General features: G+C 44.9%; 1 protein-coding gene across 3 annotated transcripts; it reads right to left on the bottom strand.

The window, feature by feature from the left end:
* Nucleotides 1-122: 122 nt before the first annotated feature.
* LOC124348848 (cGMP-dependent protein kinase, isozyme 1-like) lies at nt 123-25229 on the bottom strand. 3 transcript variants are annotated; one of them, XM_046799187.1, is made up of 14 exons: nt 24721-25229; nt 14775-16464; nt 12066-12379; nt 9565-9707; nt 9001-9138; nt 7009-7178; nt 5280-5382; nt 3822-3960; nt 2546-2902; nt 1800-2031; nt 1571-1734; nt 1307-1492; nt 1139-1205; nt 123-1047 (listed from the first exon to the last, which is right to left on the bottom strand). In XM_046799187.1, exons 2-14 carry the CDS (start codon nt 16095-16097, stop codon nt 940-942), a joined length of 3444 nt encoding a protein of 1147 aa, XP_046655143.1. In that variant the 5' UTR covers nt 16098-16464; nt 24721-25229; the 3' UTR covers nt 123-939. The 3 variants fall into 3 exon arrangements, with proteins under 3 accessions (XP_046655143.1, XP_046655142.1, XP_046655144.1); XM_046799186.1 differs by having other exon boundaries at nt 24724-25229; XM_046799188.1 differs by lacking the exon at nt 24721-25229 and adding an exon at nt 20357-20665.
* Nucleotides 25230-26852: the final 1623 nt, after the last annotated feature.

Below are 26852 nucleotides of genomic sequence, written 5' to 3'. Positions count from 1 at the left end.
TTTTTTAAATTCCTGGGCTGGTGGGCGGGAAAATTTTTCAAAAAATGTTCTTTTTTCTTTTTTCTTTTTAGTGGAAGATTGCTTGTTTTTTTTTTGTTTGCTGGAAGTGAAAACTGGAAAAGTGGGCGAAGAAGATGAAAAATATAATAAAATGAATAAGATACAAACATTGAAAAAGTCATTTTAGGAATTTGTGTGTCTTCTTCAATTTTTTTTCTTTTGGTTTTTTTCTTTTTTGAAATACGCGCGACAGTCTATAGCAGTGCCTCGTTGACTGTAAAGAGAGGGAAAACAAATTGGATTGCGGAAAGGAGTTGATCAAAAATGAATGTGAAATCAAATTTATAGTATATGAACAGGCCCGGAGGGGAAAAAAAAGGAGCAAGAGGAGCAGCAGCAGTAGCATCAGCAAATTGTGTTATATAACTATAATATGTCAATTTTTTAATAATAATTATAATAATAATAATAATAATAATAATGCGAAAGGAGAGACGAGAGGCACTTGAGGAACAAACAACTGGCGTCGCTCAGACTTTTTTTCTTTCTCCTATTACATCAGCTCGTAATCATTAATGATCTATACATACGTTTTTGTCTTTTTTTCTCTTTTGTTTTTTTCTTTCTTGTATAAAGTAGTGGTGTGTGGGGGAGGGGGAGTAATCGAATTATAGATATTATTCACACACAAGAATTTAGATATTGTGCTGCGCGATGTCTATCATAGCAATCGAATTTTCGAGCACGTACTCTGTTGCAGACCAAATTTGCTTCACTTTCTTCTTTAACTTGAACTTTCGTCTATATTCGTCAGTTTCCTTTCTGTATGCGGGCGAAGTGATTTCCTTATTTATTTTTGCGTGGGTGTGTGTCTGATCAAAAAGGGGCGGGGTTCGATTAATCGCTTGACATTTCCGCCCAGGATAAGAGGAGGATATGTCAATTGCACAGTTGGAAATCAACGTCCCATCCGGAGAGCTCGTCCGGCGGCGATTCCTTCTCTTTGGGGTAGGTGTCAAAGTTGGACGAGTCAGCCGGACCGCGAACCTTTTTGTTTTTAATCAACCGGATCGCTCATTAGAACAATTTGAATCTCCCGCACAAATGTCAGTAGCAGATTATAATCAATAAGACTTACCACGGGGGTGATGGGGGCCGCCAGTGTCCGGTTGGACAGGCCATCCCAATCGAAGACTTGGAACCACCTGAGATTATCGCCAGAGAAATTCAATTATTTAATTCAACTGTGCTGATGGGCAAATAGACGGAAACATTTGATGGGGGGGGGGGGGATGAATAATGGTACCTGTGCTTCTTGATGTCGTCGATGCCACCGCGTTGGTAGCCGAGCCGCTCGGCAGGCACTTCACGACAGAGGCGCTTGATCAGAGCTTGAGCTGCCCGGTTGACAATGCGCGGGAATTCAATTTGATCGATGCCTTTCAGGATGATGTTGTACGTCTTCATCGGGTCGGGCGAAGTGAACGGTGGCCTAGAAACATTTCAACACCCGATGAAAATTGTCCATATAAACGAATTTAATCCGAATGAATCAAAAGGAATCACTCACGTTCCGGTCAGCAGTTCGAAGATGAGGATGCCCAGCGACCAATAATCGACAGCCCGGTCGTGACCTTTGTTGAGGATGATTTCGGGAGCCACGTATTCGGGAGTGCCGCAAAATGTCCACGTCTTGCTGGTCACGCCCAGCAGTTTGGAGAAACCGAAATCGACCTGAAAGGGGAAATTGACGCGTGAGCGATGAAATGGCGAAACAACCAATGATGTTAAGGACGGACCAGTTTGACGTAGCCGTGACTGTCCAGAAGAAGGTTCTCCGGCTTGAGATCGCGGTAGATGATGTTGCGCGAGTGCAAGTAATCAAAGGCCTCAATGACGCAGGCCGTGTAGAACAAAGTGGCCCCGTCGTCGAAATGCCCGCGGTCACGCAGGATCGTCCACAACTCGCCGCCCAGACAGGCCTCCATCAGCATATAGACGTACTTGTTATCTCGGTACGTGTTGTACAGCCTAATATTATTACATGAAAAACAAAACAAATGAAATTCAAAAATGCCGCCGCCACCCAAGGAAAAGAAATTAAATAAAAAAACAAAAGAAGAACGATTTTGTTTTTTTTTTAAACCCCAAAATTTCAAACTTATTTGTTGATGATATCGATCGGAATATATTGAGCCAGTCGCTTTGATAAAGCAAGTAGGTTCATTGGCCAATCGGGTAGTAGGGGGGAAATGAATATCAAAGGATTAATTAGCATGATGAGGTACGTGAAGAATGTGCCATAGACGCGAATCACGGCAACAATCATCCCGGCTTTTATATCATGCCATAAATTGGATCAAATACTCTATGCGTTAGTGTTACATACACATCCAAGGGTGCATTCCCCATAGGAGGAGTCGACAGTGTTGCCATGGCAACTGGCCCTCCGGGTATATAATCATCTCCCGAATCCCCCCCCAAAAAAACTTGCAGTAGTAATCATAATAACACGATTTAAAAGGATTGCAAATAAAATTATTACCTGGCGATGAAGGGACTCCTGCAGGACATCATGATGTTCTTCTCGCTGTAGATGTGCTCCTGCTGGAGCGTGTTGACAATGTGCTGCTTCTTGAGGCACTTGAGGGCGAAGGTGAGCGAGCGGTCGTAGGCGCACTGGACCAGTTCGACGCGGCCGAAGCCGCCGATGCCCAGGGTGGCCACCACGTCCAGGTCGGCCAGTCGGACTTGAGCGTATTCGGAGATGAGCTGGACGGGGATGCCGCTGTCGCCCGGCCGGCTGCTCACCGAGCTCGAGCCCGAAGAGAAGCCGCGCGACTCGTCGTCGTACGTCTTCCCGCGCAATTCGCTCAAATCGCCAATCAATTGGATGAACGAACTTGGATGATTGGCGGGAAAATTTCAAAAAAATTAATAAACCAATCTCAAATTAGACACGGGAGAGATGAGATGATTAGACTTTCAGTTTTGATTGTGGGTTTAGTTTAATATTTTAAAAGAAAGAAATCAAATGAAGGTAATGAAGGAAAGCAGGAGAAGAAGAAGAAGAAGAATAGGATCAAAGGAGCGTGAGGTTGTTATGGTGCTCTGCACGCGGGAAAATCCCTTTGATGAATGGAAGTGCTGGGCGCTACATGGAAAGAGAAAACCAGTTTTTTCTCCTTATTTTCTTATTATTTTTTCTCTCCCCCCTTTATCCTGATTTATTTTTAGACGCCATATAATAAATAAATACAAATCCTTGTTCAACTCTTCACGTGAACGGAACCAGTTGGGTAGCGATCCCCCTCTTTCCCGCGATGTATACAAAAGGGGGGGGACCCAGATCAATGATTTCTAGTAGTAGGTCCCGCGATTGGTCCTGGTTAAAGAGATCAAGCCCTCCCGTTGCATCACAGCACACACAAAAGACTAAATCCGCATTCACTGTGTCGAGTTTCTGCGCGCGTGTGTGTGTGGCGGTTGATTTGAATTGCCGAATTTGCAACGTTAATGAGGACTAAATAGAAAATAGGATCGCTCTCTATAGTTTTATCCCCATTCAAATGATATTCTATTGCTTCTGGCTCTCTTTTGAATTATTCAGAGAGATGCCCCTGCGCTTTTTTAAAAAAAGATTATTAGGGCGACCACACCCCGGACTGTGTTGTACGTTTTATTGACGCGGTGCGGTGCGGAGGTTTCCATGGGAAGCGCCGGACATTTGGTATAACTCAAACGTCAAATGATGACATATAAATTGAAGCTAGGAGCTATAGGAACTATAATATAGGAGCTTGTTTGATGAGACAACTTACTCCCGTCCAAGGGTGAGGCACTCGACGCCCGGTGGCAAGGCGATGACATTGGCGCTGCGGCATTCCTCTTTCAGCAGGGCCTGTTCGCCAAAGTAGTCGCCGTTCTCCAGCACCCGAACTTCCTCCTCTTCCAACTTGCCTGTTTGTTTTGTTTGATGGTGATTGGAAATGTGAAACAAAACAAGGGAAATTGTTTTATTTCAAATCTACTCACACTTTCGATTGGAAATGTATTATTCAAATTCGACACGCGTTTCGTCTGCTCAATGATGGCCGCCAACGACGTCTAGAACGCCAAACCGTCGACGGTTTTAGAGTGGGAGCTAGGCAATCGATCGCCGCTCTCTCTCTCTCTCTTGCCACATATATTATACCAGCCAGCCAACTAGTCGATAGATCGTCTTTTCTCTAGCTGTATTATACTCTGTGTGTGACTGTAATGTGTCATGTGACGCTGTCAGTACGTATATAGAGATATACTCGAGATCCAATCTGAATTTCAACTCTGTGTCTTGTAGAATAGCAAATGCGGCCCAGCCCCAAACACACGCAATAGTTGTAGCTACATACTATCTCTTTAGAGAAGTCTTTAGAAGGAGATATGGACGCGGTAATGGCAACTTTTCCCTCACCGGATCCTGTCTCTATTATGTACACTGTGCTGGGTGTATCTATTTCCTGATATGTCTATTGTGTAAATCACATCGAACTCCCCCACCCACCTATACCAAAAGCTCGTCTTTGATTTCTGTTTCCCCCCCTCGTGCAGAAAGCATTAGCGTCTGACATTTGCCGTGATGGACAGCAGCAGCCCTTTTGTTTGTTCTCTCTCTCTCTCTATATAGTAGGATATGTCAAGCTGGATGGAAAAAAGAAAAGGATGGGGTCGTGAACGTGCCTTTGCCAGCCGATCGATTCCAAATCGATATGATGTGCATCTCTGATTCCCTTTTCTTATTCCGTCTTGGTGTGTGTGTGATTGGCCTGTGCTGGAAAGAATATAAGGCAGCCCCCGGTTCACATCCAATCAAACATCTCTCTCTCATTCTAGTTGAGCGAGAGATCCATCACTTTTAGACGGCGAGAGTATCGAAAAATGTCCAAGGGTTTCTTCTTCTTTAATTTTCCCGCGCTCGTGTATTTTGAAAGTTCCTTTACCTTTTGATTTAACGGCAACCCGAAAAGTTATATTCGGAAGCCGTCAAAGTGGCGTTTTTTTTCCCCTAGACTATATAGTTTTTATTAGATCCACTGTAGTAACTATATAGTACAGACTTGCGCGTGCTATATCCAGCTAGACGGCGATTTATGATTATTAGCCGAGAGTTTGGCTCTTCTGAACTATCTATATAGCATATAGGAGCCGAGCGCTCCATTTGATTTCTTATTGGTTTCCGCCATTTCTTTTGATCTTGATTTGCATCACTGTTTTTGTTTAAGAGTTAGAATTTGGCTTACCGGGCAGTCGTTGCGTGATCTGAACGCGGCCGCTGGCGATGATGAAGAAATTGTCACCGCGACCTCCTTGACGGACGATGTACGTCCCAGCCGGGTAGAATTCCTGCGCGTACATCCCCAAACAAAAACATCGATTATTATAGTAGATCGATGGTTGCGTTTTTATCCTTTCGACACACTTTTGAATAAATTAAGAGGATCCAAGCGCGACCCACTCACGCAAGGATGGGCCAACGGTCTCGGACTTAATCCCCATTGGTGCCTTTAAAGTGCTGAGTTTGCCTGGGCTAATGCGTCATAATGGCTAATGCCAACAGAGCGGAGTGGGAGGGAGGGGTAGCCCAATATGCAAATAAGTTATATAATAGACATTTGAATAGAGTTAAAAAACGGGAGAAGATAAAAAAAAAAAAAGAAAAAAGGACATTTTGATTCTGACAGCTCAGTCCGAACCTTTTCTCGCGGGCAAACATTGTGTGTGTGTACACACTGCTGGCAGCTCAGCCTTTTGTGTGTGTGTGTGTCACACACGCAAAGTGAAGTGGGTGAGAGGATATTTCTTCGTTTGTGTCTTCACCCAACAAAAAATTGAACATCCAACCCCTGGAAGCAAAGAAAAACGGCCCAGCAAACAAAAACGAGACTGGACAGTCGTCTGTTTGCCGATGCCGGGATACATAGTTTATAATGGCGTCGTCCCTATATATTCCAACACGAGCGTGTAAATAGATACTGGGGGCGGACGACGTGTGTGTAAGCTATATCCATCTGGTTTTCTAGTTGGCAGTTTGCAATCGTCGTTGCTGCCCAGTCGCGTGTAAACACGTCTGTCCGCATCTAACAAGCTGCTGCCGTGACTAAGCGGACCAAATGAAAATATATTTCCCAGCTCGCAATCTCTTTCTTCCTTTAAGATTTTGCCTAGATCTGGATATGATTATACACGTATCGCTTCGGTCGTCATGTTTAAACTCACTCAGTTCTGTCTTCTGTGTTTTGTTTATCTTCTTCTATTTATTTTGATATTCTTCCGTGTGATTGGCGAACGCCCCGCAGGGTTTTAATGACACAACCAGAAAATGTTCTAATTTATTTCTTCTTGAGCTGGATATGCTCAGCATCTTTTTATCTATGGTCTTTTATATTTTTCGCCGGGGGTTTCATATCAGTCATATGTGCTTCATCCCGCCCACTCCGGGGTTCCGTTTCTCATTTCATCCGCACAGTTTCCCCCTCCCTCTCCCCATCTCTTCCATTTCCCGCAACTTCTCATATGTGAGCTTTGGCGTTTGGTTATGTGTGTGTGTATGTAACCAGCAGCAGCCCCCTTCTTCGTATATATAGTGTAGAAGATCTCGGGGCCTAGTTTCAACGCCTGTGACGGCTATTTGTGTCAAGGCTGGGCTCCTATGCGCTCCTGTTTGGCTGGGGGGATCACGCGGAACGTTCAACCACACGGAAAAAGAAAAATAAGATTCATATTCCCCGCGCTTTTCGGTATGATACGGGGTATATAGAAGATTTCTTTTATCGTTTCCTTCTTGGCAATGACAACAGGGAAAACTGAGCAGTCGGAGATTCAGGAAATAAGGGGAGAGGAAATCCTCGTGCGGGCGCGTGCGGGAAAATGGGTGAAGCGGGAACCCGAGCAAGGATCGATACCCCCCCCCCCCCCCCCGCAACACAAATATACGTAACAAAAGGGGGCGGGTTTAGATAGTCTACTGACCACTTCGAGGACGTCGGCAATCTTGGACATGTGATCGGTCGTGAGACGCTCAAAGAGTGGAACGCTGCGTAGGAACTTGAGATTGTCATCGATCCTCTGCAGTCCCGTTTTCTTCATCACCTGCTGGAAGACTCGACGGTCCAGTGCCCAAACTTTGGCACTGGTCACGGCTGGAAATATTAACAATAATAATAAAAATATATATTATTAAATAATACAATACAATATTGAGTGTGTAATTAAGGAAAGAATAATAATATGGGTTGTTTTTATTTGAGATCGGTTGCTGATTGGCAACGTCCGTTATATTGCAAGATGATTGCGTCGTCTGCTCTATTTTCTTTTTTCGTCAAAGTCGTGGCGCCAAACGTGGCTTTCAACGTGCAATCAACCAAGAACAAATGATGGCCGATAATAACTTTCGTCTTTCTTTTTGTTTGTGGACTAGTGAGAGACTGAGAGTCACGTGGGTCGTAGAAAAAGATTATATTAAAAGAAAAAAGGTTTTCTGCTAATCGATAAAAGTAACCAAGTCGATCGTGTTAAACTGAATCTTGGCTGCTGGAGTTTTCATCTTCCTGGGAAACAAAGAAGGAAGGATTCGAATTACTCAACTATTATCGACTCTTCCTTTCATTGTTGCAGTCACCAGAAATATCTGGATGTGAGAAATGTAATGGCAGTCTCATTTGTGTTCAAGTGTCGTGCAGTTGCATTCTGCACAGCTTGTCTGAAGTGTAAATGTCTGCGAAACTAAATGTCTCCTTTTTTTAATCATTTCGTTAGAGCCTGCAGTGTGACCACCACCCTGATGCTGTGAACGACATTGGAACTTCTAGAACATCTGGATCGTTCAAGTAGTAAGTCGTGATTCGTTTATTAACCCTATCCAAGCTGTTGGTTAAAAATGGGTTGAAAGTTTCTGCCCAACCGAAATAGTTTTACCCACCGTCATTACGTCGAGCATGTGGTCACCACCGGCATTAGGTTTCTTGGCGTAAAGTCTCGTTACTTTTTGGCAAAATTTCATCTTTTCCGATCTTTTCGAAATGTTGAATCTCTACCCCATCTAATAGAATTGCAAGTGTCTAATAACTTTTGTGGTACAACTTGAAATGCAATTTTGCTGCCCACGTGCTGGCTGCAGGATCTTTTCAGATGGAATTCGATATTCTTCTGCTTTTGTTTTCTTTCTTTTATTCGTCGTCAAGATTCGATTATTCCTACTTCCTTTGTGTGATGCCAACGTCCACAGCAATCCCCAGCTATTTTCGTCGGGAGAAAGTGTGTACACTCTCTTTACATTTCAGTCAGGCACACACACACCCACTTGTGCTAACGCAAGTGTCAATAGGAAGTGCAATGAAATTCCCGCCCGCCCGCCTTTGTAAAATTCAATTTGGGGCTCTTGCGGTGTGCGACACGTGAACATATTCAAAAGACATCTGAGCGTTTCAAATGGCAGCTGCTGCTGGCGGCACCATCCAACGTCGGGACTGTGCTGTGCCATTTGCATATTATTTTCAATTTTGCTGTGTTTCTGATCCGTCCTCCAACTTTGGCCTATTGTCGAGTCGGTGGCTGTTTCCTGTGGCTGGGATTCTACTCTATTCTAGACAGGATTTTTACTTTTTGAATTTATTTATTTCTTCCCCCCTTCTACTTTATCACGTCAAGTGTAGAGGGCGAAACGACGACGCCACCGTGGGCGGATCAGAACGGGAAAGGCGTGAAAGAAGAAGAAGCTCAATAAGTTAGTGTGTATGCGTTGAATGGAAAAGTTTGGCCGTTTTTCTTGTCCCCCGCTTCAACCGAAAAGAAAAAGTCGATCGAGTTTTTTTTTAAAGGAAAACGGCGGAATAGAAAAGTTTCGTTGGCTCAGCGATATGAGAAATATGTGAAATGAATCAAAATGGTGATGATGTTTTGTATAAAATGGGATGGAATATAGGAGAAAGTATGATGTTGTGTGTGATGAGGGCTGCGTTTTACCTTTGATGGATGCTGTCCGCGTACAGTTGTAAAGGATGGCCAATTCACCAAACGCTTTGCCTGGTCCCATCCGGCCCAGTACTCTGTCACCCTGGATGACTTCCAACTCCCCTTCGGCCGACACGTACAAATGTGATCCTGTCCAACAAACAGCGATAAATGTACATTTCTCAGCAATGTTGGATACTATATTTATATTATACAGCACGCACTAGATGGACTAGATACAAAATAACTTTCAGTTGAGGGGGGAAACACGAAATTTTGAAATTTTTATTTTATTTTATTTTTTGTTTGAACGATCAAATGGCGCTGCCATAAATGGCCGACTAGACTGAGAAACGAGCTGGAAATGCCATCATTTCTCGGTATCAATCAAAGTCGGGATTTTATTTATACAGAGCATGTTTTGTCGGTTTTTTCCGTTCAACTGCGGGAAATTTAAACATTTTTTTTTCTACCCCCCAAATTTTTCAAACTTGTGTTACAATTTTGATTTGAATGGACTAAACCACTAGAGAAACGAGATAAAAATTCCCTTTCTTTCAAATTTTGCAATCATACCGGCATCTCCTTCGCGGATCACGTAGCTGCCCTTCTCGAATTCACGCGGGTACATGGACTCGACAATTTCTCTGACCTGGGTAGCGTCCAGATTCTTGAGGAAATCATTCTCCATAACGGCATCTTTGATCAATTGTTTGGCTCTGTTTGAAATTCAACAAGAAAAAAACAAAACAAATCATTAAAGATAACAATGTAAATCCCCCCCCCCCCCACTCCCGAATAGAACAGCAGAGCAAAGTCGATCGACAATTGGTTTTTCACTCGAATGTCTTGTGCTATTTTGTTTTGTTTGGGCTTCTTTTTTATATTCTCTCGCATATCGTTTTCGATAGCTTTAAGAGATTGCGAAATTGCTTTTTCCAGGAATAAATGTGTGTAACAGCCGGTACCCTGGGAGGACGGCATGGCATTCGAAAAGAACTCTGTCAGTGCTACTACTACGGTCTGGTAGCAGTAGTAGTTTATAAATATATATATACTTTATGGGGCGGGAGCCGCTAGGGACCAGAGTCGACAACAAGCTTGCGAGAGATCCCAAAGTTGTTATATGACGAGGCTATGGCTAGTATATAGCTTGTACATACGTCAGCTCTTGTACATATAAAAACAAGTCTTTTTCTATTATTCTTTTGATTATTTCCTTTTACTTCCATCAGAGAACAACCGGAAGGATCCGACCGACCGGTTTTTAAATATTGATCTTTTCGTCATTTTTCTATTTTTTGAGCGATTTATTTGATATTTCGGGCGTAAAATCTGGGTCCAAACTGTTGAAAATCTTTTTATACAAGTATTTGATTGTGAAACGAACCGGGGCAGAGCCGAAAGCCATTTCGATGCTGTCACGATTACGAACGTAAAGAAGAAGAAGAAACAACATCCATTTCGGGTTGACTTATTGGGAGACAAAAAGTTGTACAGCAACAACAATTCCAGCAAAAGTGTTTCTTCTTCTTCTTCTTTTGTTGTGAAAATTCTCTCTACTCGATAAGTCAACACGGAAGAATCCAACTGCTTTAGCCCTCCCACTCCAGCCAGCAACGAAAATGGGTCATTCAAACAACGATCGAGTTATCTCTATTGCAGCAGCCTTTTTTCGGGTAATACTCTATATATTTTAACGCTGTAGTACTCGTGTACTATTTCTTGTAAGAAAATCCATACAGCCGTAAAACTACCCCCCTCCCCGACTGTTGTTCTACGTGACATTGTTTTTCTCCTTCGGGCTTCTTCTTCTTCTTCGATTTCTCGACTGTAATTCGCCGGTTGCTCTGCCCGCCTTGGATTATTAAATCGATGGCGCCATTCTGGGCCCAAGTGGCGTGACAATAACGACGCCCAACAAACAAGAAAACTAACGTCGTTTTCTGACAAACTTTTTTGGAACTTTTTCCTTTTTTCGATATCAAATAATAATAATATTTCGACGTAGTAGTAGTAGTAACCCCCGAAGCGGGTACACAACGGGAGAGTAATGGCGGGTCGAGCCAGAGAGAAAAATAGTAGGGGGTAGGATATTTCACGACTCGATGCTCACGCTCTCTCTTCGTGAGTTAAGAGTGTAACCCCCCTCCCCACCCTTCCATAGAACGCCACCGGGGAAACAACATGGAATCAAACGCACACGACACGACATTAGATGTGTCGATCCCCGCTCCACCAGAAAGTCATGCCATCAGCTCGTTTTCTCGCACCGGCGCCAAACTTTTTCGTTACTGATGATCACACATGAGGCAATCGTTATGTTCACCTTACAGTTCATCACCATCCCCCCGCCACCCCCACACGACTATACTATATATATATATATAGAAATCAATATGCCCGACAGATATTAGTTTCTTTTAGTAGAATGTCCGTTTCTTTCGTGCAGTCTCTCTCTCTGCGGGCGCAATGAACGTTTGATTAGCGGCGGTTAATCTTGTCAGGGCCCGATGACGAATTGGGAGAGTCAACACTCTTTTCTCTCTCTCTCTTTCTCTCTGTGTGTGTTTCGTGAGTGTTTTTTCTTTTAATTTCTTTTAGAAAAAAAGGAAAACCTAAAATAAATAGTTTGCCTTTTGCCAAGTTTCTCTCTTAATTCGTGAGGCTGTTGACATTTTGATTCGAAACGCAGTTCACTCCCGTGGCCCTTATGTGTGTGTGTGTGTTCCAGAAAAGAGGCGGTCGAATGCACACTTGGGTTGGAAACTTATATTTGTTGACTCACGACACACACACACAAATTATTCCCGAACGAAAGCGACACGGACGGCAGTGCGCGACGGCGGCTGATGCCGACAACGTTTTTCTTTTTTCTCTTCGTTTGTTTATTTTCCGGGATTCACGCACGACTTGGTGGGGTTTTTTTTTAGGACTTATTATACCGTTGAATCGATAACTCATTCAACCGCCATGTCGGCCGAATGTTTCTATTTTTGCGCGCGCACGAAATGAATGAAATTTGGCGCCAAAAGAATAATTTTCGAATTTGAATTTTGGGGGTGAAAAAAACGTACCGGAAATCTTTGTCGTGGGAAGTGACCAGCAGGGAAATGTCGCCTGGTTGTTGATTGTTGGGAGCTCCCGCCAGGAGCAAGCGGTTCTGGTGGCCGCCGTGATGGCCGCCGTGGTTGTTGTGATGGTTGTGATGGTTGTGCAGGTCGGAACTCTCGCCGGACACGCCCTGACGTTTGGCGAACAATGCCGGCAGTTGCAACTGCAGTCCGGAAGTGATTCCGCCCGTCGTCTGCTGGCCGTTATTGGTGATTTGCAAGGCTGACATCAGATCGCTTCCATCCTGTTGGCCGCGGGAAGTGGCTTGCAGGACGCTCTGCCAAAATATCAAAGAAGAAGAAGAAGAAGAAAATAACTACAAACATTCATCATCCGTTGGGAAATGGCCGTGATGACAGGCATCTTGCATAGGGATTCTATCTACCGAGTATAACATTTCCATATATTCATCGCCAACCTTTTTTATTTTTATTTCATATCAGCCCTTGAAAATCCCCCCGGTAGTAGTGGGAGGAGGGGAGAAACTTTATAGACAGACGCCATTCCATTGGTCGTCTGACGGCACGTAGCACTTGTGTGAAATATCCGTCCAAAAGAGATGGAAGCCGAACGAGAGAGAGAGAGTCTCTATATAGAGTTGCGTGATTATTCCCACGCGCCGAATGGAATTCTTGTGCGTGTGTGTGTGTGTCAATATTCTTTCTCTCTAGCTCGTCTTGGTGATGGTGCGCACTCATCACCGAGTCGCCTGGTTATTGACGGGTAAATAACCCAGCAGCTTCGCTTGAACCGTCGTCGTTTTTGTGCCTGTCACTCGCGCTCAAATGTTTGAACGGCGATTAGACGGAACTCTCGACGGCCAAATCTGTAAACACGAAGCGATCATCCAGGCACATTTTTTCCTTTTTCCTTTTTTTTTGAAAGAACAAAAAAGTCTGGCCTGGGCGGGATTGGCCCGTGTGGAACTGCGTAATGACACTCACGGAAAAATATAAAATAAAAGCGGAATTACACGCAATGACAGTCGGGAGAGAAGAAGAAAAATAGCGGGGTAGAACGGGGGCGCTGGGGAGTTGTTATTGTTAGAGATGCCGCAGTGGAGCGTAACCCATTTGGCAAGCGAGTTTGACAAGACATTTTCGTCGGCACGAGAGACTCCTCCCGCTATAGCTGCTGTTAGAGCGACTTATGCAACTGCGTCTCTTTTTTTTTTCTATAGATCTAAACAAATAGATTGTCGTTTTTCTTCTCTCTTGTCCGTTTGCCTTGACAGGTTATGTAGAACGCAGGAGTCGCCTGAGATATTGAACACGAAAGGAAACCAACAAAAATAAGAGATGAAAAACTACTAAGGCACGGCGGATGTCTGGCCTCTTCTTCTTATTATTTTTCTTGATTCTTTTTCTCTTTCTCTCTGTGTGTGTGTGTGTCGTTACTTTTGCGTATTTCATCTGCCCAGTAAATCGTGAGCAGCCGGACTCTATGGGCCGCGAAAGACTGGAGGAGGAGGAGGAGGAGGCGGCCTGGAAACGCCAATGCCAGACTTGCACTTTGCTTCTTCTTTCTCTCTCTCTCCTGCATGGTTACGAGCCATTAAACATTAGAAAAATCGGGTAACTTTGCTCGGAAGAAAAATGATAGGCCCACCCACCACCACCCTTGTCTTTTCTTACTGTTTACACACACTTTGTGTTTGCGATTGTTTGAATCTCCCGCGGGAGTTTGTCGAGCGCGCGCCATTACGACAGTCGAGTCAAATCTATACCAATCAATTCCCGTTTTCTTTATTTTTTTTAAAATGTTTTTCTGGTTCTCTTTTGAAAAAAAAAAAAAAGTTTCGACTCGACTTGATTGAGTTTTCCTTGTTTTGATTGCACAACCAACTTTATTTGATCAAGGGCTGGTTGGAACGAGTGAAAAGTTCAAAGTACAAACGCGGTAAAATCATTAAGATTACCGAAATTTCCCAACAGTACCCCCCCCCTCCACCCCGTGTTGTTGTCCGTCGAAATGCGATAAGGAGCGCAGGCCCCTTGTTTTTCTCCTACAAATCTTCCCGGCCATTACTCATGTGTGTGGAGACGGAATTACTCTGCCAAAGTAGACGACGGCAGCGGCGGCGGTTCATTTTTCATCAAAAGAACTGGCGGAAACGCCTTTTTCCCTACCAGCGAGAGACTGGCAGAAAAGTGACGCGTGCTAGATGATGATGATCTCTTTCCTGTCTTGTGTGTGTGTGTGTGTATTATCCTTAATCTTCCGACTGTGCCGGGCCCGCAGGAGTCCCCCCCACAAAACGTCTAACCCAGAAAGGAAGGAAGGAAATAAAAAAACGACCAGATATTTGATGGGCAAATGGGTTGTAACCTACTACTACACTTAAGTGCTGGTTGGCAAGTCTTTCATCTTTCTCCGACTTTCAGACTCGAAACATTTTGAGACTTTGCGCAATTTTTCCCGTTCAAGGAGTAGAAACTTTAGAGCAGCAGCAGACGGTTATCGACCGGAAACCAGCAACGATTAGGTACAGAAAAAAAATACAAATAAAAACGAGTCCGATATGGAAAACGACTTTTGGGCTGTTTGACCCAGTTTTTTTTTCCCGTTTGCGACCACAATCAGGTCGACGTGTAAGGCCAAAACAAACACAAACACAAATGATTGTGTAATCACTTGGGTATGACATAAATTGTCTAAGCTAGATCTCTCACCTTGAGCTTGTGGATTTCTCGTTGGAGTCGTCCGATTTCTTCGTCTCGTTTCTTGAGTCGCCGTTTGAGTTCGAGCGTTTCCGTCTGGTAGAGATCCAGTCGCGATTCGCGCTCCTTTAATTCCGTTTTCAATTCGGGCACCAAATTGCACAGGTAGTGGTAGTCTTCGGGCACCGTCATTTTGTTATTTCCAGCACCAGCCGTCGCACTGTTGCTGCTGCCACCTCTGACGGCCGTCGAATTGTTGATGGTGTTGTTCTTGTCCGTCGATCCTGTCGATCCCGCCGTTGTCGTCGTCGTTGTGTTTGGTTGGGTCGTCGTCGATGAGGCCTGGGCAACGGATGAGGCCGTGCCTTTGTGCTGCTGCTGCTGCTGCGTCGGCTGATTGCGTTGGAGTGGCGTGAAGGAACTGACGCTGCAATTGTTGGTGGACGACGAGGAGGCGGGCGCGGCCGAGCCGGTCAGACAAGACGCCCCGTGGCCCATAATTCGGACACCGCCGATAGACGACGTGAAATTGGTTGGCTGCTGCTGATAATTGTGGTGGTGACCGCCACCGCTGCTGCTATGCTGAATAGGAGTAGTTTTGCTGTTGGACGCATTCGTAGCGCCGTGGTGCTGTTGTTGTTGTTGTTGTTGTTGGTGATAGAGGGGCGACGAGTGGTGATGGGACGGAACGAGAGCGGGCGGGTGACTGGCCGCCCGTTCGGACGGGGTCTGACTGCCGACTCCCACCCCGTGAGCGTGAGGAGCGCTAGGAGCTGCTCCGCCGCCCCCGCCGCCACCACCACTGCTGCAACTGCTGTTGTTGCTATGACTGACAACAACAACACTGTGACCACCACCACCACCACCACCACCACCACCTCCGCTGCTGCCGCGCAGGATTTGCGACAAACTGACGGGTCCGCCGGCGACTTTAGCACCACCGCCACCGCCACCAGCAACAGCAGCACTGGACCCGATTCCGGCTGCTCCGTCGACGACTCGACTCGACGGGCCGACGGCGCTGCTGCTGGAAGAAAAAGGAGAAGAAGAACAAGTCACGCCAGCGCCCGTCTGGTGTTGGCTATTGTTGTTCGACTGCGCAGGATCGGGCCAAGTAGACGACAGAGCAGCTGCTGCTCCTCCGCTCCTGGTGCCGCTGCGCTCCTGCTCAATGTCCAACCCATCGGTGTGTCGGCCGCCCGGCAGTCGTTGCTCTGGCAGCAGTCGCTCTGATTTCACGTTGGTGAAACGCGAGGCGGCGGCGGCGGCGGCCGTCGTCCGCTGCTGTTGGCCTTGTTCCTCATCATTATCGTGATTGTTTCCAGACGACTCCATTTTTCTTCTTCTGACTCCTGGTGGTGGATGGACAGGCCAGTGGGACGGGAATTGTTCAAATATTTACGAGTTTACTTTTCTTTGGGGTGGGGTTTGATTCTTTTTTCTTTGGGAAAGGCGTACCCAGGACTATCTTCGTAATTTGCTTCTTCTCCGAATTTTGCTTATTTCATTTATTTATTTATTTTTTCTTCTTGGCTGGGATCTTTTTTCTTCCCAGCAAATGCCAAATTCGCCCGACGGCGACACCTTTTGTCCTTCGGCGGAACTCGATCGTCTACACAAGTCTGTCGTGAGAAATATCAGGGGAATACTTTTTCGTCGACTGGCCGCCCAACCGCACTATAGACACACAGCTGCTCCTGTCCTGAAGGATTTGAAAGAAAAAGAAAAATCTAATTATTTATTTCCTTATATAATCACGCACACACACACAAAAAGATAGAAGGAAAGACCCGTCGGGGTCGCGTTTTTCTGTTACACAACAACAACAACAACAACACACGTTCGAAAACACACACACACCCAACCACCAAAAAGTGGGGGACCCCTTTTTGTCGGGTTGATGGATGGAATCTACCTGACTCATTTGCATTTTTTTGGGAAGAACAAAATTTGTTTTTCTTCTTCCGCGACTTTTTGGTTTTGGTTTTTTTGTTTTTTTTTGTTTCGAATCGTTTGACTCTGACGATCTTTTGGCCGGGCACGCGCATCACACACACACGCACGCACACGCATCTTTGGCTGTGAGCGATGCGGCCGCAGGCCCCTTCGTCGTCGTCGTCGTCGTTGTTTTCTAAATGGAAAGGAAACTAAACGAAACACGACGGAGAGTTTTGTTTTATTTGGTTGGCTTCTCTTAACGATGATTTCATCCTCACGGTTACATCACGGCCCGGGCTAGATCACGCGGGCATATCTAATGTATTAGCGTCCACACTCTGACGTATATGGTATGATTTACGACGGGCAATATGCCCATCAGTCTGCTGTTTGGGTCCCGACGGTCGTCGCCCCATTACGCATCCGGCCATCCAGCGACTCCCGTCAAAGTTTTTGGGGTTTTTTTCTTTTTTTGGCCAAGTTGCTGCTGTTGTGTAACGATCTGAAATCACGACCGGCCAATTATTTGATGCCGTCTTTCGATAGGCGAAAAGAGAATAGCCGAGGCTGGCGAAATCCAATCCCCCCCCCCATCACCCGACCCACCCGTTCACGCCCCCCCAGAGGGGGATCACCGTAATCATCGCCGGATGATTTTGGTTCATGGCTGGAGAATATTCAATTTTGTGAACGTATACAACTCTTTTTTTCTTTTTCTTTCTTTTTTCCTCGATGATGGATCGTGACATCATCATGCGAGGGGTCTATATAATTTCTTTTTCAACCCCCCCTCCCTCCCTCCCTCCCGACCGAAATCAAAAGTCGTGGCGTGTTTTCTTCTTTGTTGTTGCCCAGTACCGGGCCGATCGTCTGTCATTCTCCCCACAAATCATGTCGTCTATTTATTTTAATCACTTGCAACGGCAACATCTGGAGCTGGCGCCGAGTGAGACTGTATATTACATTTAGAAATAGTCTTACAATGTTTTCGTGACTTTGTTACAAGCCCAAAATCGATCGATATCGCCGCTTTTTTTTTTTTGACTTGTGGTCTCGGTCACGTTATTTGTTTTGCTTTTTGTTTAACAAGACAAACTGGGCGAACTTTCATCATTTCGGCAATGCCTTGCCCCCGCGAAACAATCGGCGTCCGTGTAAAAAGTCCAGGTTCTTTTTTTAATTTTTTAAAAAAACATTCGACAAGAGCAGCAGCAGCAGCAGCAGCAGCGTGTTATTTATCTAGACATATCACGAGAAAAAGATGAGTTATATCTCTACGTATTTTCGCTGGCTTCTGCCATCACACGTAGAGAGACGCTTGTGCGCCGGGCTGCTCATTCACACAATGGAATTTATTGCTTGGCCAGATGACTGGGCTCGATAAGTGAGCGGATTATTCCCGCCAGTTGTGCGCCTTTTGCAGTAACGTGACCCGCAGAGACGCAGAAAAAAAAGAAGCTTTTTTAAAAAAAGATATAGATCAAATGTAGAGTTGTATGTATAGTTGGTGAGGTGGGTAGAGGGGGGGGGATCATTGCCTATATAATCGTAAAGAACTGGGGCAGCACGCGAATAATAAAAACCGAAACGACACGCGGGATTCTCTCTCTCTTCTTGCCCGGCGCCAGCTGGCAGCGGCGCTGACCGGCGGGGCCACAGCAGTCGGATGCGTGACACAGAGTCGGACTGGTTGGTATCATACGTGTTATTATTACATGTACGTATCTATAGTATATAGGCTTTTAATGTTATTCGGTCGTATTGTGTGTAGTTACTTGGATCGGGGGGGAGAGGGCAATTTGTTTCAACGGGTTGGCCGGTTGGCGTGTGCGCATTTGGGCAGCATCGAGGAATATATCAAATAAACGCCGAGGAATAGAGGAAGGAAAAATAAACAAACGGGAAAAAAAAAAGAACCCAGCCAGACTGGGCGGGGTTTAGTGGGGGGGGGGGGGGGAGTTGTTGTGGAACACACACACAGAGAGAGATAGAAAATGTGATGAGAGATATTATTATTCTATTCCACCACCAACAGACACGGTTATTTTCGCGAAACCATTTCCGACTATAGTTTTTTGTTTGGTTTTGGGTTTGTTGCCGTTGCGGGGCGATCCATTCCGCCCCGTTTGGGACCCGGATGAGACGGGTCCCCGCCCCATCACTCGCCGTCACTCGTCATTTACTTTGTTGCATACTACGCACGTAGAGATGAGTCTAGTCGATACCGAAAGGAGTTTGAATGGTGGATCGAATGGGCAAATGTGATGATGTGCGTTCCGGACGGACAAACAACAACCGGCGATTAAACTTTGATGCAAGTCATCCATCAAAAACGATTGTCTTTATCTACGCATATACAACCGGAGAGAGAGAGAAAGAGATGATTGAAACATTCAGCAAACTCTTCATTCTATCGTCGTCGTAAGGGCCACGCCTACACTAATAATAATAGTAATGTCTTTATACTCTTCTCCATGTCGAGAGATAGCGAGCCGCACCGGTCGATGGCAGACCGTATTTTCCTTTTCCTTTTTGTTTAACCTGGTCCGTTTCAAATAAGAAACCACTGGGCTTCATTTTCTTTCGAGGTCCAGCTGCTGCTGCCCTGTCTGATGATCGGATGGGGGAAAACACGATCGGAATTATTTATTGGATTGAAAAGAGGAGCAGCCGTAAAACTGGGAGGTACGAAACTCGCTGGGAAGGAGCTCCGGGAACCGGACCGGCAGTAGTTGAACAACAAGTTCAAGAATTGGAAGAAAACAGGAGGATCATTAAGGGTGGGGGGAACACTCTAAAAGATGAGAGAATGCTGGCCAAACCGAGAAAAATGGTTTTTGACAGCCGTTGCTGCTCCCGTCTCAAAAGTTGTAATGGAACGCACAGCACTGGCCGCTCACCGTGTCAAAAAGAGAAAAACAAATTTAGGTCAACCGCACACACGAATTGAACGGACACGCGCGTTGGCTGAGAGAGAGAGAGAGAGAACGTGAACAATTTTTAAAAGTTGAGAAATAAAGAAAACGGCCTATGATCGTCACATTTTTTTTTTTTTTTTTTTTTTCAAACGAGAACTTTCTCACGCGGGACGAGTGGCCCGTTTTTATTTCCACCCGCCGTTTCCGCTGCCTTTTGGGTTTTGCGCTCCAGTGCCCCGTTTTCTTACCAGCGAAAATAAATATAAAAGTTTCCGTCTCTCTCTCTCTCTAGCTCACTCTCTTGTGTGTGTGTACCTGACAGTTTTCCGCCGACAATGGGCCAGCAGGCGAGCGGGGGATAATGAAAGGCTATAAATATACCTTCGGCGTGAAACGGACCCAGCGATGACCACCACCACCACCACCCCCGGGTCCCGAAGGCACATGTAACAAAAGACAGAAAAATCCCACCCTAAAATGTTGCGGGGTCCGCCGCCATCAAGGTCTTATGTTCTATCCCCAATTGCCTAGCTGCGCGCAGCCAATGAACGAAATGGAAATGATAAAAAGCGCAAAGGAGAGAGAGAGAGAGAGAAAGTTTTTACTTTTTTTTTTCCCGAGTTTCGTTCATTTTCGGGAAATCACTGGAATTAGAGGCCATAAAAAAAAGATTTCGGTCCGTGTCGAATGAATCCAATCAACGTTTATTAGTACAAGAAATAGATTGTTTTCCATTACCTTTTTTTTTTTATGATAAAAATATAAAAATTCAGGAGTTGGGTTGTCTGGTAGATGTCGACCTGTGCAATATCACGGCCCAGCCAAGCACACACACCAAAGTTAATTTTCGTATTTCTGGTTTTTCCCGGTGGTGTGGGGAGAAAAAATCGAACGAACGTCGTGAGCGGACGACAGGGCAGAGTCGACTGGCGTGTTATAATGCCAAGGGGCCAAGACTGATGACCGTTGGACCGGCGTTGGCAGCTGATATATATTACGATCTACCGCAGACAACAAACGCAGCACATCAGCCGGCCCGTCCCGGCACACACACACACACACACAAACAATAAACACAACTTGGCCTTTTTTTCTCTTTTCCCCCCTTCGCACGCGCACCGGGATCCCCGTTCACGTTGTAGGCCGGCCGGTTTTTCGACACCTATGGCACACAGCAGCACAGAGCCTGGTTTCGTTGGGAAAGGCTATGTGTACGTATAGCGTATAGCGCAGGCACTTTGTGAAACTGGGCGAACGCGGTCCGGTCGACTAGTCGGTTGTCGGCCGCTGACCGTGGCCGAATCCTCTTTTTTGGCGTTGGGATGCCACGCAAGCGCCGCTCATCATATCTCTCCACACACACACGTACATTTGATAGTCTCAAAAGCTCACCCTATCTTTATTATATGTACATTCCCTGTATATTTTTCTGAGCTTGGCATGTAGCGACGACGACTCTTTAATCATTCGATCGCACAAGAGTTTTTCACGCAACCATTTCTCGTTTGTTCTTTTTTGTTTTGTTTTGAGCCTGTCGGCTATCTTTTTTTATTTGATTTTTTATTTGCTTGATTCCGTGGGAAAAAGATATGTTTTGGGATATCTTTATAGTTTTTTGGGGGGGCCGGGAAGGAGATATAAGCCTGGCGGCACTTGGCCGCGGTCGATTGGCACAAATGTGTATGTGCCAGGTACTGTCGCCATGGCGACGGCCACTCTTGTTGGGTTCAATAGTAAGTCATCATGATGGGCGAGGAATCAAACAAGGATCATAACTTTGTTGTATAGCCTGTCGAATAACCCCGCACCGCAAAAACGGACGGACAGTCTATACAAGGAAGGGAAGATGTTGTGGCCATCATCGGCGAATGAAGTTTGCACAGAAGAATCCATATATCGTCTATAAGGTTGCGGCGATATTTCGGGATATACATGTCACAGGGTCATCACGTACGCCCAGTTGAGTCGATATCAGATGTGTAAAAGTGGCTGGGAAAGATTAAAAAAACGCGCAGTACGGCCGACACAGTGTCGTGCGGTTTTAATTGGCACTTTGGAAAAAATGGAAAAAGGTTAGGAAAGGGGGGGGGGGGCTCAGCTGGTGTTTTATTGTCTCCCATAATCATTTGGTGAGCAGAGCGCAGTAGTATAGCTGTCAAACGGTTATTCCCGCTCACGAAAAATAAAATAATAATAATAATAATATCGTCCCGTCATCAGCACATATTAGGAGACACGATTTCGATGTTTCGGTTATTTAAAAAAAAACGAATTCAGCCGCGGGAGAAAAGAAGAAAAAAGAAGAAAAAAAAGTACAAATCGGGAAATTTGTGTAGGAAAACGAGCGCGGCGGCTATCGGTTGCAATCGGTGGGGGCTGGAGACAGTCGGGAGTTGTTGCAGGTGTTGTTTATTTGCCACGTCATTCCTCCGAGGGATGCTGCCGCTGCAACTGCAACTGTTGTTGTCCCGCAGAGACTCACGGCAGCTGTACATTAGAGTATTTACTTTGAAAACGAGAGAGAGACGAGCTAACATAGCCAAAAGGGGGGGCCACAGATTGTGGCTACAAGTTTTGTTTCGCTCGCGGAGGAGACTGCCGGTTTGTACATGTTCAGTTTGTATATGATTGTTGTTGCGTTTGTCAGACTTTTCTCGCTTTGTGTTGCAAGACGCTGGTCGGTGATGGCATTGTGCGTATGATTGATACATAATAATCAAAGGAAGGCAGGAGATGAGAGAGAAACAAGTTATTGTTTGCACGGCTTTCACGTCATCATCTGTGGAGCTGTTTTGGTTGCACGTGTGCAGCAGCGCAGGAGAAGAGAAAAGGGACGACCGACTCGGCTGCTCGGCGCTGCTGATAGCCCCCATTGAGTCTCAATTAAGAATGACAAGCTCGATGGTTGAGCCTTTTATCTCTTTCGAAAAATAAATAAAAGGCAAGACGTAGATATCGAAATCAAAAGTGATTTGCCCGTTTGATTCAACTTTTTTTCAACGGGAATTTTTCTCAGACCAGTAACGGTGGAGAGGAGGGAAGAAGAATTTCGAAAAAAAGGAAAATACCAACGAGATGATTAGGAATTGAAAAGAAAAACGGTCGGAAATGAAAGTATCGCTGGCAGAATTTTAAAAAAAAAACCTCCGGTGTCTGACGAGACTGTGAGAAAGACGACGCCCACCATTATTGAGCAATAAGTTTTTCTTTTTTTTCTTTTTAGACGGTGATAGAGTAGGGCTATAGGGCCGGCAATCACGTCAGGTTTATAAATAACAGGAAAAATAACTTTTCTTTTTCTTTTCTTCGGGGAAACAAAAATGTAATTTTCACCTGGATTTCGATTTGAACGCGTGAAAATAAAAATTTTGTTTTTCAGTATGAGAAAAAAAGAAAATGTTACACATGACATCATTTGTCTGTTATTTTATTTCTTTTCCCCTCTACTACACTTAAAAAAAAAAGAAAAAGATTGTCACGCTCCCGGGCGTGTTTAGATTTACTACGGGACAGGATATCGGGTCAAAGTCGTCATTGAGTTTCGGACGTGCTGCGTTTAAAATATTCAATTCAGATATAAAATGAAATGAAAAAAACAAGTTGGGAGATTATTATAATTTCGTGCCTATTGGTCATTTGGTGCATCGATGCAAAGGTTAGAGAATGAAGGTTGGGCCATCGGCCCCAGTCGGCGGTCCTAAAAGACATTTTCGATTGAATGAATTTTTTCGAGCTTTTTGGGTGGGTCTCTATAGAAAAAAGATCCTCGGGCCTATTTTTCCTTATTTTTTCACGCACGAGCTTTTCGGTTCTTGGACGATTCGGTTTAGTTATTCCTACGAAAAGAGAGAAGAAAAACTCGCACACTCAAAATCAGCCGAAACGATGGCCGAAATGATGAGCCCCTGATACGTGGAAAGTCAACCGCAACAATTTAAAGAGCGGGAGAGAGAGAGAGAGAGAGAGAGAGCGGTGTTGTTAAAGAGCGAACGCGGTTACAATCGCGCATTCTATACAGCTGTATAATGCGTGAGCAGCGCGCGTGTGTGTGTGTGACTTTCCATGGTGAAATTCTATTTAAAGTTTATTTTCATTTCTCCTTGAGGAAAAAAAAAAAAAATCCTTGATGGCCATCGACCGTATAGAGTGGATACCACTCTTGTTTGGGTTGGTTGTACACAATCTGATTGGTGGTGGTTTCGCCCCCATTTTTCTTCTTTTTCTTTTTTCTTTTTCTCGACTCCCGTTACGCTCTACAGCCTGTGTGATTGCTGCTACAATTCCCCTTTTATTCCTTTTCATTCTCGTGAAAGTTTCTGATTTTGTTTTCTCAGCTGATTGTTGGGGCAATCCTGTGACTTTTAGGCTGGGAAGAATTGTAGTAGCGCATGCGGTAATAGAGCTCTCGGCTGACTTGCATCATCGCTCTAGGCGCTCATAAAACATGTAAACCCCCAAACAGTCAATAAATCTCCGACATTTCAAAGAGACTGGAAAACCAGCACCGCAAAATAACCAAAAAATAAAAATAATTTCTTGATTTATTTCTAGTTTGAAAAAAAAAAAAAAAGACACAAGAGAGGGGGGGGGGGGGGGGAGATTAGATTTCAGGGTTGAAATTTGTTTCGTTCGTCGAATTAAATTCCCTCCCCGACGGGGAAAATAAAAATTTTTGGCGCGACCAGCGGCTATTTTTGATTCCGATCGAAATCAAAACTTATAATTCAAGGACAGAGTGGCACACACACAGAGAGTAGTGCCGCCGATTGATTCAAATATGGGAACCGAAACAACCCGAAATTATCATAAAGGCAAATTTCTCTTGGCGTCCTCTATCTCCTCGCCCAGTTCTTTTTTGTCTTTTTCTCTCTACGCCAAATAAAATCAAAACAGAAAAAATAAAATAAAATAAAACCAACGGGAACAAGTGAAAAATCGAAACGCCTGGCATTTCCTGCCGTGTCTGTCGTTGGCTCCCGCAAACAACAAACGAGGAGAGTCTGAGCGTGACAAAACTGTACACGTTTTTTTTTCGGGGCTGGAGCCAAACCAAACGAAAAAAAAGTCAAAGTCAAATTCCTCCACCTTGTAAAAAGTACAACTACCTGGATGAATTGAAGATGGGATGGATTTTCCACCGACCGGCCGGCCTTTTATTTTCTTAATAGAAAAGGTGTCGACGAGATGGGTCGAATCTGACACTGACTGACCGACAGTCGGTCCGACCGATGTGGGCAGAGGTTCACGTTCTCGACAAGAAATCCGTTCTTCTTCTTCTTCTTCTTGTTCAAATCGGATGGGCAGAATAACAACTGTCTTGTTCCCCTTAAGCTTTTCTCTCTCTCTCTCTTTCTCTGTCCAGATCTGTAATAATAACAGTGACAGGTATGAACCTGAAGAGTCCAACACACTCGACGGGCGGCTGGCTGTGATGTACAGAGGCGAGCGGCCAGCAGCAGCAGCAGCAAGCCAAGCCAAGGAGAGCAAACAACCGACACACACAACCGTTCCCGCTGACTACACGATCCCGAATGTTTGCTAACCAGCGCGTGGTCTCTCTCTCGACCTAATAGAAAGTCTTGGAGCAGCAGCGGCAGCAGCAGCAGCAGTGGCCGGGGTAATTTGCTGCTGCTGCGCTGCGGGAAAGAGAAAGAAGAAAAAAACAACAACAACAAATACAAGAAGAAGAAGAAGAAGAAGAAGAAGTAGTTGGGAAAGAGGAGCGTCGACGGGTTGTGTCTCTAAACCGTGGCGCTGTTGTTGTTGTTGTTGTTGGGTGGGTGTGGCTTTGCCTCCCGAGAGAGAGAAAAAGGAATGAACGAAAGAGAAAGAAACCGTCCCCCCCCCCCCCATGAGATAGATTTTTATTAGGTTTTTTTTTGCGGTGCTGGTGATGGCGGTGGCACAACATTTCTCAAGTGCCCGTGTCGTTCGCGTGTGATCACGCGACCCAATCGACTAGAGGAATTCAAAGGAAAAGAGAACTAGATCGGAAAAATTCGTGTTTTTCTTTCGCTATATTGTTATTATTATTATTATTATTCAAGAGAGACAATATGAAAAAAAAACGAAATGAAAAAAATCACAGCTCGCCATTTTTTCTTTGACTTCTCCACGTCATATTCAAATGACTCGAAACTGTTTTGTTCCGTGCGGGAGTTTTAAATTTCATTTCGCATCGGAATATTCCACGTCAAACGATTTTTTTGTTCTTCCTTCCAACGTGAAATTTGATTTGATTTTCGAAAGTTTTTTAAGTATACACACAGAGGCGTATTTCTACGTTAGTGTAGTAACCAACGGTCTTATTAGTTTCGCTGCATATTATGAATATGTGATGATTATGCTTAATTGGCTGCGCATTCACGCTTCGCGGCAGTTGACTGACACCCGTCAATTCTGTAATTCTGCCCAGGACATCAGCATTTTCTCCGCTATTTTTTTCTTTTTAATTTCTTCTTCTTGTTGTTGTTGTTGTTGTTGTCGATGGCCGTCGGGCGTCGAAAAACAACCCAAAAACAAACGAACTTTCCCAGCAGCTTTGGAAATGAGACATGCACGTCAGCTAGGGAAATAACACAAACCTTCTAAAGCAAACTGATTGCGAGTTGGCCAATCTTGTGTGTGCGCAGACGTTTGTTCGTTGTGCGTTGGGTGTGTGCACACACAAAAGAGAGAGAAGCCAACAGGTGGAAACGTCATCGTCCTTCTTCTTCTTCTTCACCTCATCATCATCATCATTCTAGATTTACACACAAGAATACAAACGTCAAGCGAGAAACGGCCTTTCTTGGCTGGGATGTGCCACACCACGATGGCGTGAGTGCTCTTATGTGTGTGGATATAAGTTTGTTTTTCTTTCTTGTTTTGGGGTTTTTTTTTTTTTCGACACGGCCATAAAGCACTTGTTAGCACCGCCACCCTGGCGTGGCTGCCCAATTGCCCAGTGTGTGTACATCGGCCTGTAATTGGGTCACACGCTCTCCCACCAGAGGGAAACAAGTGAAATGTTTTCCTTCGAGAAAATTGATTATTTGTTTTTTTCTTCTGCGTTTGAATTTATGCAACACCTTTCTTATATTGCCACTTGTCCATCTTTCTCCTCCACTTTGCTGGATTAGACACGTCGGGGGAAGAAAAAACCAAAATGCGCCGAGTTTGGATTAGACGTTCGTGGAAAGGTCAAAAAAAGCAGCCGGAATAGTCAATCTGAGTTCTCTTTTTTTTTTTCTTT

Source organism: Daphnia pulicaria, chromosome 7 (assembly GCF_021234035.1).
Source record: "Daphnia pulicaria isolate SC F1-1A chromosome 7, SC_F0-13Bv2, whole genome shotgun sequence".
NCBI lineage: Eukaryota > Metazoa > Arthropoda > Branchiopoda > Diplostraca > Daphniidae > Daphnia > Daphnia pulicaria.
The sequence above is the reverse complement of the archived record's forward strand: the minus strand, read 5'-3'. Positions and strand labels throughout refer to the sequence as shown.

Coding starts and splice junctions, on each gene's coding strand:
- LOC124348848 (XM_046799187.1), bottom strand. CDS start 16,097: ATGGAGTCGTCTGGAAACAATCACGATAATGATGAGGAACAAGGCCAA. Junction 9,708..12,065: donor TCCCACGACAAAGATTTCCG/GTACGTTTTTTT, acceptor AATTTCAAACAG/AGCCAAACAATTGATCAAAG. Junction 5,383..7,008: donor TTGCCGACGTCCTCGAAGTG/GTCAGTAGACTA, acceptor ATGTACGCGCAG/GAATTCTACCCGGCTGGGAC.